We start from the raw sequence: 20,067 nt of genomic DNA, 5'->3' as shown, positions 1-20,067 counted from the left end.
ACATCTTGACTATTTATTATGCTGCTTCTGTAGCATAAACAGGCAAGAGGAGATTGTCTGTATCTTTGTCTTTAACCTGTTGTTTCAATCCAGAGTAGAAATTTCTCATGAATGTTTTTCAAAGAGAACAAACCTTGGTGAGTTTTTTCAGAAAACAGATGCTTTTGAATCAATGACTAATGCTGTCAGCAGAGCATTTACTGCATTGTTCTAAGTTGATTGGGTCTTGCCTTCCTGTGGGGGCCAGGATAATGTTTAAAACATAAGAATTATTACAAACAAGTTAATTTGATGGGACCTAGAAAAGTGCATGTTTATAAAGAGGGTTTTCTCTGTTAGAGTGGTTCTGCAAGAAAGTCAGTTGCTGAAAGGGATACCAGTGCTCAAAACTGAAAAACAAAACTCAAAAAAACCCCACCATATAAATCTAAATATATTTGGTCAGCTATGTTACCCCTTCTTTACCTCTGCAAAAATGACACAATGAGTTCATTAACCCTAGGTACAGTGAATTCCCTGTGCTTTCTACATTCTCTTGTTTGGACTTTGGAGTGGGTACCTGCTGCTTAGTCTAATTAGTTTCAAAGGGAATGTCGAGTCATTTCTCAGGAGTTTACTCTGACCCAAAACCTCTGACAAGAAAATAGTGGGGAGATAAAATAAGAAGTTATTGTAGCGTTGAATAGCATTTTTGTTACAGTATCTTGTGGAAACAATGCAGATGAGGAAATCAGCCTCGATGATTTCTAGATTTTTGATATGGCATTTGCATGAAATTGTCATTCTTGTGAAAAGCTTGTTTTCATAGCTAACTTCCTCAGTCTTCATCAACCACCTGACTCATTTCTTGTTCCCAGCAAAATGTGTTAGAGCTGTGGGACATTTCTTATGAAGCAAAATGGAAATGAAAATGCAATTTCAAAGCTATTCTTAACATTTCGGCATTTTTCTAGGCTTCTTCAGTTCTCTTAGATCTGTATTATTTGACCAAAACCATGTTGTCTGACCAAAAAATCTAACGTTCAATGCAACGTCTGCATCTTAACAGAATAGTCTGTGACATCGTGCAAGGAGTGGGTTTTTGGGGGATCAAGAGAAAGCCAGTCGTCCTGCAAAGATTCTCCTCTGTTTCTCTGGCTGCTGAGGTATCATTCTGTTGCATTTGGCTCTGAAGAATGGAGTACAGCTTAGTTTTCTTTAACTATGCTTTTTCTTCAGGCTTGCTCATAACTTTCCTCTTTATAATGAAGGACTATTTACAAGCATAGTAAATATAGTAGAAATAGCGGACAACTTTTTTCAAATTCCTCTTTGGAATGAAACACAGTAACAGGAGAAAAAAATATATTTTATATATTTTTGTAGGTCTAGAAATTAAATATGTACATACAAACACTGCAGCCCTTCTGCAGCTAAAACTGTATTCTCTGTCAAACAGGTTTTTTTAATGAAGTGTGAATTACTTTAATATATCTCACAATCTGTCTACATAAAACTTCTAGTGAACTGAAATAACAGTAATTTCACTTCTATGTTACATTGAGAAATGCATTTTCTCTCAGATAATTTGTATTCAATACCAGTAAAACAAGGCAAGCAATATTTGGTTCCAAGTCATGTTTGAAGTTTTCTTAAAGCATTTGTTGTGTTCCAGTAACTCTTTTCTGTTTTATATCTGTTTTGTTCTAATATTATTTGGCTTTACAGATCTTTAAGTAATGTGCACATTTCTAAAATAAAACTTCTCAGAGTTGACAGCAAGAAAGAAGTGTTGAATTATTATCCCTGCATCACCCCTTCTTCTTCACTGCGTGCAAATGGGGATGTCAGCCTCCAGGTCGGTCCTCTGTCGCCAGCAGGCTTTCCACAAAGCAGAAGAGACCTCCCCTGTCCCCTCAGCAAATCTCCACCCTCACCAATGCTGGGAGAGGAAGGACATAGAGGGACTGTGGGTGCACAAAAGCCAATAAATTACCTTTCACCGTGGGGTTTTGCTGGTGAGGACAGGCAAATGGGAACAGCCTCTTCCAACCACCTGAAAGGCACTAAGGATGAGTGAACTGGAGGGAGAAGAGAGTGAGTTGGCCATATCCCAGCCATGCTCCATCTTCTTTCTCTGGGAGAGCCATCTGGTACTGCGGACTGGTACAATTAACCCTGTAAATCAGCTGGCATAGCATAAAATAATAGTTGGAGCAGTTCCTCTGGGAGAATAGTTCGCCTCTGATAGTACTCAAAAGCAGCTACATGAGGGAGAACAGAGAGAACATGCTGTGATAATTCCTCCTTAATATACTGTCAATTTCCATGCATCTTCAGTTCAATGAATTCCCCTTCCATCATCTATTCAGTCTCCCCTTAAACATATACACATTTTCAGCGTCTGCAGTTGTGCTGTGGCCTGTGGTTCAACTGCTTGTTCAATGAAGTCCCTCCTTCTGTCTAAAGCACCTCCGTATATAAGATACATTTTCTAATGATTTTTTGATTCCTTTTCTAATAGTTTCTGGTAAACTTTTGATTTTTTTTTAATTGCTGCTGGTTAAGGAGCTTATCTTTTGAGGTATATGTTGTAGCTCCCAGCGTCTCACTCCTCTGGTCACTGATAGTCTGAAGTCCATCATCGTTAGTTATGTTTTTTTTCTGATATGCATCACTCTGGGCCACGTTCTCCTAACCTCTCTCTCAGGACTTGTAACTAAATTATCTGTGGAATGATTGTGGCTGCTAGGTTTGCCTTAAAGCCTTTGGTCGGAGTCTTTGTCAAAAGCCTCTTGGAAATGAAAGTAGGCTCTACCAACAGGGCCGCATTATCTGTGCTTGTTGATCCTTTCAGGGCTTGCAGCAAGTTTTGAAAAAGGGTCTCCCTTAACAGCTGCTCAGTGCTTCTTTTCCGTCCAGAGACGTTTACCCATTTGCCCACTAACTCTGCTCCTAATTGTAGTTGTTACCAACTTCTCTGATACAGGCATACTAATTTATGAATCCCGGTTCTCTCATAGTACTTTTTTCTTTTTTTTTTAATTACGGTTGCCTTTCTTGTAGTCCTCCAGTTCTAAAGCAGCCATAAACAACACAGTATACACCAGTGCTAATTCAAGAAAGTCATCAGCAAGTTCCCTTACGCCCTTTGGAGGAACACAGTGTGATTCTGATGACTTGTTACTGTAACAAGCAAACACTCTTCTGTAGATTTTATTACCTCAGTCATAAGATCGTTTCCATCCCTTGATGAGTATCCAAAAAAAAAATAAAAGGAAAACTAAAAGTATATGTTGAGGGTTCAGAGTTTAATTCTTGCAGTGATGAATGCTGATGGCTTGATGATGGTACTTATGGCTTGGAGAGGTGTCCTCTTCACTGGGCAAAAACCTGGCTCAGTGGCCAGGCCCAAACAGTTGTGGTGAATGGAGCTAAATCCAGTTGGTGACTGGTCACAAGTGGTGTTCCCCAGGGCTTGGTACTGGGTCCAGTTCTCTTTAATGTCTTTATCAATGATCTGAACGAGGGCACCCTCAGTAAGTATGCAGTTGACACCAAGTTGGGCAGGAGTTTTGGTCTGCTGGAGGATAGGATGGTTCTACAGAGGGATCTGGACAGACTGGATGGATGGGCTGAGGCCAATGGTATGAGGTTCAACAAGGCCTAGTGCCAGGTCCTGCACTTGGGTCACAACAACCCCCTCCAGTGCTACAGGCTTGGGAAAGAATGGCTGGAGAGCTGCCTGGCAGAAAAGGACCTGGGGGTGTTGGTCGACTGTCGGCTGAACATGAGCCAGCAGTGTGCCCAGGTGGCCAAGAAAGCCAGCAGCATCCTGGCCTGTACCAGGAACAGTGTGGCCAGCAGGACTGGGGAAGTGATCGTCACCTTGTGCTCGGCACTGGTGAGGCCCTGCCTCAAATACTGTGTCCAAGTTTTCGGCCTTTTGCTACAAGAAAGACATTGAGGTGCTGGAGCGGGTCCAGAGAAGGGCAATGAAGCTGGTGAGGGGTCTCAAGCACAAGTCTTATGAGGAGAGGCTGAGGGAGCTGGGGTTGTTTAGCCTGGGAGAGAAGGAGGCTGAAGGGAGACCTTATCACCCTCTACCACTACCTGAAAGGAGGTTGTGGCGAGGCTGGGGTCATTGTCTTCTCCAAAGTAACAAGTGATAGGATAAGAAGAAAGAGCCTCAAGTTGCATCAGAAGAGGTTTAGATTGAATATTAGGAAAAAATTCTTCATCAAAAGGGTTGTCATGCTTTTGGAACAGGCTGCTCAGGGAAGTGGTTAAGTCACTATCCCTGGAGGTATTTTAAAGACACGTAGATGAAGTGCTGAGGGGTCAGTGTTAGGTTAACAGTTGGACTGGATGATTTTAAGGATCGTTTCCTACTTAGATAGTTCTGTCTCTAAGAAAGTGTTGTCACATACTAGGAAGACAAGAAAATTCACCGAATTTAGAGGACCAGTCTTAGGACCGAAGAAACACTTGCGAATTTGGAAAATCTAGAACTGATATTTTCAGTACGAGCTTTATTTGCCTTAGAGTGTGTATTTACGATAGTCTTTAATTACCTATCAGATACTGTTGGGCGATTTTGCTTCTTTTTCCTGTCTGACCTCCTCAGTGCTCAAGAATCAGCATAGAAGGAGAGCAGCCTCTGACTGTGCAAGAAACCAAAAAACCTGCTGGTTTCCAAACTTGTCAGGTGTCGTAGTTTGAAAACTGAATGCTGGGGTTTTTTTTCATTACAGCATATTTATATTTAGTTCCTTTAAGCTTTCAGAAACAACAGAAGTCCTGCAAGTTTAAACGTCTTCTGCTTTACCTGTTGTTGTAGTGTGGACTCTAAATGCAGTTGCTTTTTTCCAAACCTTCTTCCCCTGTACACTTGAGAAGACTTTTCAAGCATAACTAATTAATTTCTTTACTATCCTAGATGTACATATTCTGGATCTACTGATTGATATATATATATTGTCTAAGGTATTCCTGTACCTGTTTGTTATCAGCAACATTATTGACATGGTCTTAATTACTTGTTAATTGTCCCTTGTCTTAGTGGTCCATTGACTTTAAAAAAACACTTCAGCCATATTTAAATCAACATTTATTTAGGTGTCTTTCATTAATGGATCTGCTTGCTCTTTGTACTACTTTTTCCTGTTACTTATTTCTAAAAGCCTTTCTTGTTGCTACTAACTTTTTTAAATATCATTAACTTGTCCTGCCCTTCTGCTTCTTTTCCTTTTGCTCTGTTGATTTCTTCATTTCTCATCCAGCTTTGTCTTAACCTCCAGTCCTTTGAGCAGTGTCTCAGGAAATGATATTGACTGCTTCCTTTCATTTTTACTTTTCAAAGGAACTGTAGTCTGTTGCACTTTGCTTCTAATCTTTCACGGGCTAGTGTCCTATTTTGCTGCAGACAGATTCACTGTTTCTCTCCCTACATTATGTTCCCAGTTTTCCAAAAAAAATTCAATATTGTATTTTTCACATCAAGCGGGTTATATTTTTACACTTAGCCTCAAGTGAATCTGCTCTACACTTAGTAGTTAAATATTAGCTGAAACTGTAAATGTGTAATTAACTATCTTTCTATCTAAAGTACTCACTACCTTAAAACTTACGTGGTAGTATTTTTAATCAAGATGAGTAAAGTTCTTTAAACTAAGGGTAGGTGAGGCTTAAGTAAAAACAGTAATCACTTGTAGACACTGTCATTAATTTCTGCATACATATTTTCAGTGATGATTGTTTTCATTCGTTTAACCTGTTGGGATTCCCTTCCATCTAGCTCATTTTTCCTCTGTGTAGCTTGAGAATGTTGTGATGGATTTGTCACTCAGGAGGTATCTGGTGAGTTTTAAGCTCGCTGGAAGTATAACAAATGGATCTGAAAGTTGGTGCAGGAATTTTTCTACTATTTTCCAGTCTTGAGGTTCAGAGGTGCAATTCCCCTCTGCGCTTTTTGGGGTTTTTTTGTTTTGTGGGTTTTTTTTTTTTTTTACTTTTGTGACTTTACATTAACTTTCAGATAGTAGCTTATGGATCTTTGTTGGTAGTGTTTTGGCATGTAGTACCTGCCGTCAGTATCTTGTTCACTTTCAAGCTCCACTCTGTAGATGACATTTTTACTGTTGACTTCCCTTTGATGCATAGCCTGGGAGTGTTAACTACCTGGTTCTTCATACAGACCATCACTTCTGTGTCATTGTAGGTGTGTTTGCATGCTCCTTGTATCTTTATACAGAGTTTTGAGCATGGCTTATAACCTCCTCCTGTTCTCACAAAACTGCCTATTAGTGAATGTTTCTGATGGTAATGAAAAGAGGAGAGTCCTTACTATGACAACTTAAGTGACAGCTTATTTAGAAGTAATTCTTGTTGATAACCTGTAACAACATCCTCACTGAAGAAAGGAGATTCTTCATAGATGAGTATGGGTAATATAAAACATTATTGTATCTGCTATTACTTTAAAAAAAGGAAAGCTTGCTCTTAGAAGTCTGGTTCCTTCATCTACTTGCTTTTTAGTTAATGCGGTCTTTTGGTAACCTTTTTTATCATTTCATGGGACTGTGTAAAGCAGTTCAGGAAAAGCAGGTTAATAGAAGAATATAGACTCTAAAGTGTTCTAAAAGATGTGGGTTTTGGTCCCAGTGGAGACTGACACTCCAGCCTACTTACTGTAGCTGGAATGTATTGATTTTCTTCTCCCCCATTTTAGCTGCACCACTGAATTAGGTATTGTGAAGCATCTTTCCCTGTGAAGAGAGGAAAAACTGTCATGAACTTTTTCACCCTAACAGTACAGCATTTCAAACTAAACCCTATTGAATGGAAAAGTCTGTAAGGACTCTTAAAAACCTCGTAACTCAGCTCCCCACTTTCATTTCTCCCCCACCAACAGCTGTTCCAGCAACCTTGAGAAAGTATGATAGATGATTGTAATAAATTAATTTTTAAATCCTTTTTCATTAAAAAAAAAAAAAAAATCTGTGAAAACGATGCATTCCTGTGGCGTGATCTCCTAAGGTTAGCACAGTGGTCTTGTTCAGGTTTTCAGCAAGATGTTCAGTTACTGTTATAATTGGCTGATGAGTAGGTTTGGACCTAACTAGAATGCCAGTGTTCGATTTTGCAGTGTCCTCTGTGAAGATATGTCACCATTTACCCTGGCTTTAGTGACAATTTTCTAAAAAGGAAACTCGTGGGAAATCATTATGCTGTTTATATGTCTCCCTTGTTGGAGAGCATTATCCTGTGATATTTTAGCACTGTTTTCCACTGCATGATGGCATCTAGCTAAGGTTAAGGCAGAACAAGTCCCTTTGCAATTTTGTGACTATATTTTACTTGCTGAAGTAGAAAAGATAACCGACAATTAAGTATTTCAGATGTCAGTGAAAGAACATGTGCAACTAATCAATGACATCCTTAGGGAACATGATTTTATGAAACTGATAAGGTAGAAAAATTGGGATTTTTGTGATTTGTGTTACATAATAATAATTGCACCCTTTCGATGAAAAAGACGTTTCTGCTGATGTAAACATCAGGCTTTCCCTTGTGGGTTTGTTTTTTTTTCCTGAAGCATGGAGTAGTTCATTAAAGTGTGACAGTAACAGATAAACACCCTTTACGATTTTCTAAGAAAATATGGCGCTTATACTCTTAGTTCAGCTGAAATCAATGAGTTTGAAAAATGTATTTCTGGAGTCACTTCCCAAATCACTTGCCAGAGGTTGTGTTAGGTGTTTTAGTTCTGGGGTTTTATATTTATTTCAGGAAGGAAATACACGTGCTGGTTTTTTTCTTAAATTAGTCTATTTAGCACTCTGGGGCCCATATTTGAAACTCATGGCCGTGATGTTGGTAGAATTCAGATGTATGAGAAATTCACATTGCTAACAAGCTAATTACGAGTTTTTATTTCTTTGGAAATATATATCTTTAAGTTTCTGATTGTGGAGCAAACACGGTAGTAGTCCTGTTTACAAGCCAATGTCATATATTAACTTGAACAAAGGCTATGGTTGAGCATGTTACATCACAGATTATAGATAGTGGTTTAGAGACTTTACCTGCTGGTTCCTTTTCTGCTCAGCTATTATTTAAAGATCATCAAGTTTGCAAAATATGTATTTCTTACAAGATTTCAGTCAGAAGTCAAAAATCTGTTGTGCTAGGGGTTGTTCCAGGTAAATTAAGCCAATTATGGTAACATTTAATTCTGATTAAGAGTGGTTTTTTGAACAACTTAAATAGGAAGTTGAGAATGCTTGCATTTTTCTCTGGGCATCCCTTTGGGCAGCCACCAAGAAATGCAGCTATACAGACACACCTAATCCAGTGTGGCTGGCTTTTTTTTTTGTTGTTCCCAGGTTTTTTTCTCTTTTTCTTTGGTTTGTGCCATGCATATTAAATGGCTGGATTATGTGCTGGCCCTTTTTTGTATTGAAGCCAATGAAGTCAAGCCAGAAGATAATTTGCACCCTTATTAGTATAATTAACTTGTGCCTTCATTTATTTTTTAATTCCTTAAAATTTATGTCACATTACATTACATCAGTTGAAAAATCCTCCTTTGTTCAATACAGTCATTCCTCCCATCATAAAATTCTGGAAATGACAAAATTTCCAATCAGGAGAGGCAGCATCCAAACTACAGTGCAGTGTAAAATTGCCTTTGCTTCTCTGCAGATGCTACATTTTCAGGTTTATTGATCACCAAAGCAGAGTTACTGACAGTTAACAAACTATATGGATTAACACATTAAAACAGATGCTATTTGCTTACATCTTTTTGTGGAACATATTTGGTCAGGGCAAGGTTGGCAGGGCTTGGGTCGACTTGATGCATGTCATGAACAAAAAATAAAAGAAATAGAATGAGATATTTATCTGGTGTGAGTCGAAGCAGAAACAAATAGGTTTGTAAGAACTGTTGGGATATTTCCTTTTATACAGTGATGTATCCTTCCCTTCTGCCTTGACAGTCACTGTTCTGTTCAGCAGCCTCAGCAGGCAGCTCAACTTTCAGAAAAAGCTGTCAGGAGGTGTAGGCATGAAGTTGCATGTAAGCATTGGGTGCCCTTAAACATCTTTATACAACTTTTTGCCATTCTTCATTGCATATAATTAGTAAGATGGTTTTATTTGAGCAAGTCACATGCATTGCTATGCAGTTCACGCGCCCTCTGAATATGCATCCACCTCCACCCCTCCTTCTGTGCATAACCTGAATGCAGAACAGGATAAATTTTGCAGCAGCAGAGTGCTGATTTTGCAGTATGCAAATCAAGTGGCATTTTTTAATGCAGCATCTTCTTATAGAGGTGAACTGAAAGGCTTAACACTTGCCAACGTTTCAGACCTCCCTGTTTGTTACACCCATTAAAATCTAGGACAAAAAAAGTTCAAAAGCTGCATTTTTCCCAGTTCTTTTTTTCTCAAACTCATTGGTGATGGCCTCAGGTGTTGAAGAAATACACACTCTGGATTGAGAGTCTACATTTGCAAATGTAACATAAAAAGGAACATCTTCTCAAATATCTTTGTTTTTCAAATGTGTTTTTCTTTAAGTCTATGTACATCTTATGTAATTTTTACACTAACTGGGTTTTCATTACACAAATAAACAAACCATTTGCTATAAAAACCTGCTATAAAATCTAGATGACCTCTAGATGTCTCTTCCAACTTAATTTTTTTCGAGATCCTTTTATCCTCTACATATCATTGCATCTCCCTAGTGATACTGTGATGTAAAAGAATACACAGGCAGGAATAAGTTACCTCCTGAATGTAAACAGAGTATTGTTTCTTCCTATCACCAGTCTTGTTTCTTCTCCAGTTTTTGTTTCTCCTATCAGTGAGACAATGAGCAGGATGAACGTGGATAGCTTTACTTGTACAAGTAGTTTTATTTACAGATGTAGTGAAGTTTCTTCCATGCATCTGTTCATTCTGGATCCAGGCCTTTATGAAGTAAAACTCTTTAGGGAAGAGCTTATGGCTTTCATTTGCCTGTGAAGTATGTGTGTTACGGAGTGTATGGCAGTATGAACAATTAGTAAATAAATAGATGCTTGATCTTTCAGGTGAGACATTGGTTGAATTTATGAACTGTTTGTGTGAAAATTAAAGATAAACTATTATTTTTGGTCTGCCTTTTTGAAGCTGTCAGAGATCTGTCGTTTCCTTTAAAAGTCATTCTTTCATGATGAACATGCACCTAAGCATGTCATTTATCTGCTACATGCCTTTAAGCATATTTGTAATTAATTTACTGAAAATTGATCATCATCTGATCAATGGAAGAACAAAGGAAGATAGAGTCCGGCCATTATGTCACTGCTGTGGAAGACTGTGGCAGATCTAGCCAGCAGCTCTGTGGTCAGAGCTTAGTCATTAGGAGTCACGGCCCAGATACCAGGAATACGTCGTAAGCTGGTCTGTCAAGGCAAGCAGAGAGTTTCCCTTGTTGGCATCTACCAAGGCACGCATTAATAAAATTGCACAAAGTGGAGACTGTATTTTCACTGATGTGTTGGACAGGAGTCTTCTGTGAGGTGAAAATGAAAGCAGAGAGCTGTAGCTGCTTTATTTCATGTTTTAAACAAACAGAATTTTAGTCACAAATGAACGTGCCAATAATTTAGGTCCAGAATCAGACGCCTCTGCTTGAGAGGCATCTGGCTTGGCACCAGTGATGGCAGGTGAAACAGAATGTAGTAGCATAAGCTGAATGTATTTATATGTGATTCATTAAGAACTGTGGTTTTCTTATTTAAATAAAGCTCTCCAAAATAGGTGAAACAAAAAATGGAGAAGACTTGAAAAATGTTGCAAGTGGGAAATGTTTTGGTAGCTTGAACAAAAGTGCAATATTTAAAAAACTTGGATTTCTATTGTGCCTTCTTTTTTTTACAGACAGTCATTTTAGAAAATGAAGAGCTCCCTAAAATTTTTCTTGATTTCCTGAATGTTCGCCATGTACCTACCTTGCCAAAAGCAGAAAGCTGCGGGTAAGCTCTCATTTACTGAAAAATACATGGAGGCCAAAAGGCCCATATCCACTCACTGCTGATGCAATTCCATTGACTTAAAATGGTCTTGCTGCCAACTGTAACACCGTAAAATAAATGGGCATTAGGTTCATGTTAAGTATGTTTATACATCCCCAAAATGTGGTAAAATAAATCCAGCCTGTTCAAAGGCAGAAGTGAGGTTTAATGTAATATTCTTGGAAAGCAAAGGAGAGTTTGGATGAGAAAAATATGATTTTCTCATAGATCTTGAAGTATCTGCTGAAATGAATATTGTAGAATATTCATAAACACTCACTAAAGTTGCATAGAAGGAAGCCTTTGCATGTGTTTTATGGTCCTGGTATCTGAACAAAATAGATGTTAATTCTGTGATCATTTTATGATCTCCTGTGTGTGTTTGAAAACGGGGTCTTTCACCTTTCTGATGGCATCTACCCCAATAACCCCCTTCCTCTGGGCAGGGTTCTTGATCAGGGTGGGAGAACGGAAGCGTAGTATGATTATGATGAGTATAATGACTGCAGAAATAAAGAAAATAGTGTAACTGGAAACTCTGCTACCACCTGCAGCTGTAAGGTTTGCAGGGAGAATAATTGCTTGTGCTGTGCAAGCTGGCGTAGTTGGAAAGTCCAGCAGAGAGAGTCCAAGAGAACTTGCTCCCCAGAAAGCAAGGTGGCCCTTTTCCGCCTCGGGGGAGGCTGTGTGGATCTGCATTGGAGAGAAGGCCAGTTGGAAAAGGTGGAAATAATGTTGAGGCCCTCTTGCACTCAGAGGTGTCTATGGCCCAGGGAAGTCTCAAGCATGACTCGGAAGCTAAGAGACTTGTGATTTCCACTTGTAGATAATGACATCAGCTAATACCCTCATTGGGGCTGTACACTGTCATAGATAGATATATAGATTCATGGATAGATAGATATGATTATGAATCTGTTAAGAGTGAAAGGGATGCTGTCATTTCCAAGTAGTGGCGGTTGTAAAATGATGTGATCTCCCACATTCATTCCATCGCACTGCATTATGCAGCGAGTGATCAGAAAAAAATTGCTCTCTTTGATGGGTCTTAAAGGATCTGGGAATTTTTTATTGCAGAGTTAATTTTGTTGTAACCAAAGTTTCCTCTTACTTTACTTGCAGCTCTTTTGATGAAACAGAATCCGAAGAATCAAGGTGAGCTTGATTCCTACTCTTTCTAGGACACTAGATTAATAAACTGCTTGAAATTAGTGGTGTTTACTGTATACGTTCCTTGAAGTGGACAAAACAGAAGTAGTTTAGCATTAAAATTAGATTTGTTTGTTAAATATTATGGCTAGTTTCATCAGCTGTTGTAGATCCATCCATTCACAGTGTGAATTGAGCATCCTTACGCTTGTATTGAAAAATTCTTTACAAAACCCTAATAGAATACTGCTAGCTCTGAAATATTTCTGGGGACGTTTTTTTACCCATTGAAGTATATTTTTGATAGCAAGAAGAATTAGCAGAAGAAATTAGAGGCTTGGCTTCTCCCCTGTGCGTTTGTTAGAGGTTTTTATGTATCTGTTTGCTCTGCTTGGCACATGTACATACAGAGCAGACCAGAGAGGGCTGGCACTGGCTGGGGGAGGATGTCCAGGATGGGAGACAGCCCTGTAAGGGTCTTCCAAGGACTTTCTCTTCATGGGTGAGGTGTACAGCAACCACTTTGGGGGTTGGAAGAAGGTGGTGAAATTTGGAGTCCCTTTGGTGGCCCGAAGAGCCTGTAGACCATGGAGCCTGGTTGTAGGTGACTTCGTAGCCTGCATTACACCAAGTATCAGGGAGCAGAGAAGGATCAGGAGGTCTCAGTGTCAGCTGCAAGCTGTCCCTCCTGGACGCAGCCCCTTCACCTCCACCTGCAGGTTGACGGTTTCACTGTGTGGCCGAGGTGCAGCGAGGTTTGCTCCCGGGAGATGGAGCCTGCCCTTTTTGGGCAGCACTGGTGTGCAGAAACGCACCGTCATGGCTCCTGCAGGGCTCGACCACCTCACTTTATCAAAGCTAGTTTGTAGAATATTCTGCTTGCTGTCCCTTGATACTGACATCCCTGTTCTTGACCTTTCCAGCAAACTGTCCCACCAGCCTGTGCTGCTGTTCCTAAGGGATCCATATGTCTTGCCTAAAGCCAACGGTAATCAAACCTGTCATCTGTTAACAGCTCTTCACTGATCTGGCCCTGCACCGCATAAAACACATTATTATTAATACCGGCCTAGTCAAATGACACTGGTCCAAAATCTAATAACCTACCAATAAAACGATAGTTCTTGCGTAAGATACCATTAAAACACTAAATGGGGTGGGCAATTTATAAAAGGGTGGAATTTTCTCCCCGAGCTGTTCTCTCAGACAAATCTACTGAGAATTCAAATCAAAAGACGAAGAACATTGTGTTGCCTTTCTTCTTGTTCGCCCTTTGGGCTGTTTTGCCTGAAGGATTTGAACTTGGAGGCCCAGTCCTTTGTAAGTGCTTTTTTCCTTAACACCAGTCGATCTACTGCAAGCATGTTTGTGTTTCCACTTGGATTGTTACTATTTCTTATAGTTTATAACCTCTAGAACTCTTTAGGGTGGGGCAGGGGGGGAAGAATGTATACTTTAAGTATAATTGATGTGTTTCACAAGACATTTACGTTAGCCTTCATGTCTTAATACAAGATTCAAAAGAATTTTTGAAGGAGCTTGTTATAAACCCTTTTTTTTTTTTTTTTATAAGACGTTCTTTGCATTATTAATTCAGAGAACTTATCCTCTGTCTTAAATTAAATGTGTGAAAAAAAATTTTTGGGAAAAAAAATACCAGTTTTAGTAGTGTGTTCCTCCTGGGTTTCTCATTTTGTTTGAACTGTTTTGTTCACTAAGTTTTGTATTATAAGTGTAATACACTTTCAAGGGAGGATTTTCTCCCACAGATGCAAATTAAGATTTTTTTTATTTTTTTTTAAATCAAGAGTCAGGTTCTTGAGCTGCCTTGAAAATCATGAAATTTTTAAGAGTAAATTTGGGAAAGAATTTTTGTTTGCTTGTAGTTTCTTAGCTAACAAAGAGTACTTCCTTGAGATTTTCTCAAGATGTAGATAAATACCTGAAGGAAGGGTGTAAAGAAGACAAAGACAGGCTCTTTTGAGTGGCAAACAAGAACATCGGGAACATCAGGAAACAATCTGTCAACTGTGAGGGTGACTGAGCACTGTTAAAGGTTTCCCAGTGTGGTGGTGGCATATCTCCATCCTTGGAGGTACTTAGAAGCCACCTGGACATAGTCCTGGGCACTTGGCTCTAGATGTTCATGCTTGAGCAGGGCCTTAGACCAGATGACCACCAGTCATCTCTTCCAGCTGTAACCATTCTGCGATTCTATTGTTTTTTCAAGCAGTTTTTCAAAACCATAGAGACTGGGCTCATGTATTTTGAGAGGGTTAAATAGTCTCTCTTGCAGGCAATGCCCAACCTAGCTAGTAGCGTGACCCAACACTATTGACCCTGTGGAGTCCTACTGAACTTAAAGCTGTAGTTGAAACAGCAAGTGCAGAGGTCCCATGTGGCCGAGCTCCACATTAGAAACACATTGCAGGGTTGTTTAGTTTTCACTTCGACTGTGTCCTACTGTGGTCAGGTGGACTGAACGCCCATTTGAGGCTGGAGCGCAAATCACAACATCAATGAAGCACAGGAAGGGCAGATGGTCACTTCACAAGGTCACTTCTGACCAAAGGGACAACAGGATTACCTCTGTCTAAAAGTTGGTCCAGATGTTGCCTATACAAATATTTAGTGAGCCACTTAGCATGTCTTAATCTTACTGTTTAACCCTCCCCTTAATTGCAAACATGGATTCCTCAAGAGCAGGGTGTAAATTACGAACACCATTTAATTCCATACCATTCCTGAGAGAGAAAATGGATTTTATATACAGTTATCCTGAAAAATGAAGACAGTACGTAATGTTTCCATCCCACATGGAAGGTTTTGCTCTAAGATTTCTATTCGAGATTTTGCAGTTCTGTGATGGTATTTATCTTCCCTCCCTAACGTGCACTCTGAGTAAGGCTACACTTCCTTTTCTTGAAATCATTAGGAGCTTTATCATGAATTCTGTAACTACTCTTTTAAGTAGTGCTTTACTTGGATTAAGATAAAAGCCTCTTTTAATACGTGACATGTTTAAATGTTAAGTAGGTCTCATTAATGACATCTGAAACAAAGAACTTTTCAGGCTTTTGCCAAGGCATTTTTTGGCCTTGACGCGTAGCATTTAGAGTTTCGTATGGCAGGTGAACATTCTTTGTATTTGAAGACCCTAAAAAATCAGATTTATTTGCAAGTTATTCTTTAGCTTAATGAATTAGAACACAAATTAGAATGTGAGTTGTAGTTTATTAAAGGAGGGAGAAAACCGAGTTATACATCTAGAGGCTCCAGTAGCTGACTCAAGTCTAGTTAGAAAAAAAATTTTTATGCCACTACTATTGCCTTTAATTCTTCCTCGTCTTTAGTTTGCAGCACAGAATACATACAGATGAACTTCCTAAAATTTTCTCTCTCAGATCAGTTCTTACTTTGATAGACTCTGCTTTGTAAGAAGCAGCCAAGGTGGTTCAAACTGTGACCAAAAGTAAGTGTCCATTAACAAATAACTGTTCACTGTACGTGCTCTTTGATATAGGTAAACTGTGACAGTTGTTTGGATCAGAACTGGAGTTAGTTATTCCTGGATAAATGAATGCCTGTGTTAACACCTCCCCATAAAACAGGAAATTGTGTATTTTGGGGTTTTGCTTCTGGAATTAACACTCAAAGGAACATTATTTCCCACTCACACACACACTTTATTGCACTGACTGGACTTTAAGCATTGTTGAGTTGCAAGACAACTTTCCAAAAATAAGATTCATAGTTACAAACCTCACTGACTGTCAGACGTGTTTTTTTGTGATGTATCTAGCACAGCCTAAGTGCATCAGCACATCACTTTTTGTGTAAGGTGGACACGTTTTTTTTTGAAGATGTGTGTGGGGGAAATTATGTACTGTTTTTAAGAAAAATGAAGGACAAATCTAAAATGCTGCAAATTGAAAATGATACATCAAAAACTAAAAAATGGAATCCCAGATTTACTGCCACTTGTTGGAAAATTGTTTTGAGGATTCTTCAAGCCATCTAAGCATCACAGATCTGCAAGACTGTGCTTCACTGTATTTATATATTTAACTTAAATTAATATGCTTGATTTTTCTAAGCAACAAAGCGTCACCGTAAATCTGATGCTGTAAAGTTGTCTCATTTTTTTAATCAATAGTTATTTTCCTATATATTCTGCATGTTACAGAAGAAGCAGTAAAAAGTGGTTTCTGAAAATGCACCATTTGATTTAGAAGAAAAGCATCAGATTGCCCTTACAAGTTTATTTTTAATAACATTAGTGACAACAGCACAGGGTTATTCTACCAGGGTGATTTGGGTTAGCTGAGCTTGCAGGACTCGAGGAATCATTATTGGATTCAAAATATTAACAAGTAATTTATAATGATGATTTACCATGAGAAGTTGGGGAGAACACGCATGCATTGTTTATAGTGGAAGCTGCAGTTCATTAAAACACCCTAAAGCATCCTAAACAAATCTGTTTGTAACATCTTTTAATGTACTGGAATCACCTTATTAAATAACACCTTTAAGATAATAAGTATTATTTTTTTTTCTCACTGAGTCCAAATCTACTTTTTGCTCAATATTTTTACCTCCAAAATGATTCTAGAAAAATAATTCGGGGCAAAACCTACTTCGCACCCACATTAGGTGATGTAATTTATCAAGCATCTAATGACTTCTGTAAAAGTTTGATTTCCCCTTTTTGAATATCCTGGAGGCTGACGGGTGAAGGAAAGGTTGATTAGTGTGTAAAGTTCTGTATCAGAAATAGTCCGTTCTTCTAGGTAAACCCATCTCCTAGCTTACTAGCAATTTTAAGATTGTAAGATGTGATCAGAAATTCTTAATGCCCAGTGATTTAAGCAAACCCTTCATTAAAAACACAGGATTTGGTGCATCTGAAAAATATTTTCACTTCAGTAGTGTACACCCCGCCATTCCTCTGTGTGGATCTATCAGGTAATTCTTTCATGCTAAATTCAACATGAAAATTAAGTGCCAGTTTCCTCTAAATCTGTGGTAAGAACATAGTGTTTGGGGTTTTTTTCCTTCAGATATTCTGGGATGACTTTTTGTAGCACATGACATTTTATTCTTAGACAGCCTGAAATTTCCCTGCCTCAAATAATCATCTCTGATTGTATAGGCATCCTCGAGTCTTCTCAGTCTAAACATTGCTGTAAACCACAATGGAAAAACAGCTTTGAAGTATTCCCAGTAGCAATCTTGGAATTCCTTCAAGTATATTGAGATTTTGTTAGAAATTGAATTGCCAGTGTAATCCATCTTCCTTGTGAGAAAAGATTCAGATAAAGAGCTGGAGCCCAGCAGCATTAAGTATTAGAACATCCCTTTAAATCAATAAGCTACAAATCTGGCAGCGCATTCATGCAATGCCCAGTGCTACACTGAAGTGGCTTTAGTGCTGAAACAGCATTACTAATAGCACATCCCCAGCACGGATAAACAGTTGAGTGATGCAGTAACCCAAATTACACGGGGCCTTACCTAGTTAAGTTTCACAAAAACATTTATATTGTACTGATGTAGATAAGAAACCTTTTTTTTTTTCCTTTTTTTTTTTTTTTTTTCCCCAGATGACTTTCCAAACGTGGTTATAGAAGGCATTCTACATGGAATATTTTATCCTCATTTACTGCCCAGGTAGAAGTGACGCGTGGCTAGAAGAAGCTGAATCAAGTCTCCGAGTCATGTTTAATGGAATTAACAGGAATAAAATTCTGTGATGTGAAAAAATGTGCTCAGAAGCAAGAGGCACGACCTCAGTTTAAGTTCAAGCATTATATCTTTTTAAATAAAATCAATGCCACTACAATTGCTGCTTTTTAAAAAAGAAAGATATGGGAAAAACAGTGTTGAAGTTATTTATACCTTCTATATATTGACATGCTCTAACTATTTAACACTAAAAGCTGAAAGTCATACACTGAATTACACTAACCTTTGAAAAGAATTGAAAGCTTTACTAATTATTTCTATAATTTCTATCATAAATTACACTAAACCTTTTTGCACCAGGATTTTTCCCAGCACGTTACCCATTGCTGGCAGTGGGTGGATTAAAAGTGCTGGCACTGGAGAGAGTGTGTGAGGAATTGCCAAAAAAAAAAAAAATTTAAATTTAAAGCAAGGAGAAATTGAAAGCAAATTAGAAGTACTTCATTCATTTTTCTGAAATTATTTTGAATCTGTTTAATACCAGGTTGGAAAAGAACCAATGCAGGTGTATGGAGAGCTTCTATTGGAAAGCATGCTTCCATATTCTGAAGTACGTAGCGCTCTCTCAGGAAATGTCCTAGATTTCAGCTGCAATGATTTTATCTACTAGGGGATATTACATGGCATTTATGCGCCTCCGTTCAGTTACGGCATCTCATCTGTTTGGATGCTTACTCTTCACATCAACTTGCAGACTGTATTCCATATCTTAACATTTTATTAGTCATAGAGCATACAACTCTGTGGTAATCAAGAAGATCTAATCAAGAAGCAAGAATATGATTAAGTAGGAAAATCATAAAACTGATACATATATATATACACTCATATGTGTTCAGGTTTAACTGGAAATTTGTATGTGTGCTACTGGACGTTACAAAATAAATTACTAGAACACGAATGTACTGCTTCAGTGTATTTTTTGTGCATTTCTGTTCAACCAAGACATTTCACTGAGCTTGTGTCATCAGAGATGGGTCTTGGAGATACCTCCTCATGAAGCAGGAGAAAATACCTGTGCGTCTGCTCGTTTAAGACTCTCAGCACCCTGCTCTCTGAACACACTGGGCTTAATAAAAGCGTGTGTCTTGCAGGATGTGGAGGAGGTGGGGGGAGAATTCAGTGTAATTGAACAGCCAGTAAGTCATTGGGGTCATCAGAGGACGGGCAAAGCTAGACACCGACAGCAGCCTGACCCCGCCGACGCAGGCGCTGCCTCCCGCTGACTACGAAAATCCGTTTTAAAGCTGCTTGGGGACGGTGACAAGCTGGGACTTTGACAAAAGCATCTGGTCAGGCAGCAGAACCCTCTCTGCTGACTGTGGCATCAACCTCTAGGAAAGCTTTTGGCTACCAGCGGAAGGCTATTTTAGGCAAGGAAGTCTGAGGCATTCTCACTGTTACTGCCTGGCACCGCTTCCCAGAGAGTTCTACTTCAGACGGTTAATGGAAAGAAACATGAACAGGGGTAAAATGGAAGACTAATGGGCTAGTATTAGGCAAATTTAGAGGCCCTTGACAAGTCCTCCTCTAGCTCTCTTTCAAAGAGGACTCTGATAAAAAGCGTCAGTATTTACCCTCCGGAGGGTCCCCAGGAGGGTGGATGGTGAACCAGCAGACGCACCCTGGAACTACCAACCATGTGTCAGGAGCAGAGGTACATCCTGCCCGTCCCTGTGGGAGAGGGGGTGTCCCCAGGGACCTGCGGGGTCTCTGCCACCCTACTCCCTGCTCCCTGCGCTGCTCCCAGCCTGGAGACCTCGCGGGGGACCCGGGAGCCCCTGCAGCAGCCCACGCGGGTAAGCGGCGTGCTGCCTCCTGCGCGGGTGGGTGAACCCATCCCTCCTCCCGTCCCAGCACCCGCTCTTCTCTCTGGAGATGCACCACACTGGGAACTGTCCATCTCTGTCCCGTGGAGCACCCTGTCAGGAGCCTAACAAACACGGCTGTCTCTGAGCAGTACCTCACGCTGACCTCGTTTAAACGCCACCAGGTAGTGTTGTCGGCTTAAAGGTATTTTAAGGACTTAAGGACAAGGACTCTTCTGCTTTAATCAGTTACTAACGGATGATCTATCTTAACAATAGACAGAGCTGCTCGCTCCTGATTGCAGGATGGT

At 39.4% G+C, this 20,067-nt stretch overlaps 1 protein-coding gene across 3 annotated transcripts in view; it reads left to right on the top strand.

Annotated features, from left to right (window-relative positions):
* SNX24 (sorting nexin 24) overlaps window positions 1-18,849 on the top strand; it is a 45,548-nt gene extending 26,699 nt beyond the window's left edge. For all 3 annotated transcript variants that reach the window (XM_014953462.1, XM_014953461.1, XM_014953464.1), the window contains 4 exons: window positions 10,918-11,012; window positions 12,174-12,206; window positions 13,124-13,188; window positions 17,807-18,849. In XM_014953462.1, coding sequence (XP_014808948.1) covers window positions 10,918-11,012; window positions 12,174-12,206; window positions 13,124-13,188; window positions 17,807-17,877 — 264 coding nt within the window. In that variant the 3' untranslated portion in view covers window positions 17,878-18,849. The remainder of the gene's footprint in view (window positions 1-10,917; window positions 11,013-12,173; window positions 12,207-13,123; window positions 13,189-17,806) is intronic.
* The last annotated feature ends 1,218 nt before the right edge of the window (window positions 18,850-20,067 follow it).

This window comes from Calidris pugnax, unplaced genomic scaffold (genome assembly GCF_001431845.1).
Source record: "Calidris pugnax isolate Ruff unplaced genomic scaffold, ASM143184v1 scaffold209, whole genome shotgun sequence".
Taxonomy (NCBI): domain Eukaryota; kingdom Metazoa; phylum Chordata; class Aves; order Charadriiformes; family Scolopacidae; genus Calidris; species Calidris pugnax.
This window is presented reverse-complemented; position numbering and strand designations above follow the sequence as displayed.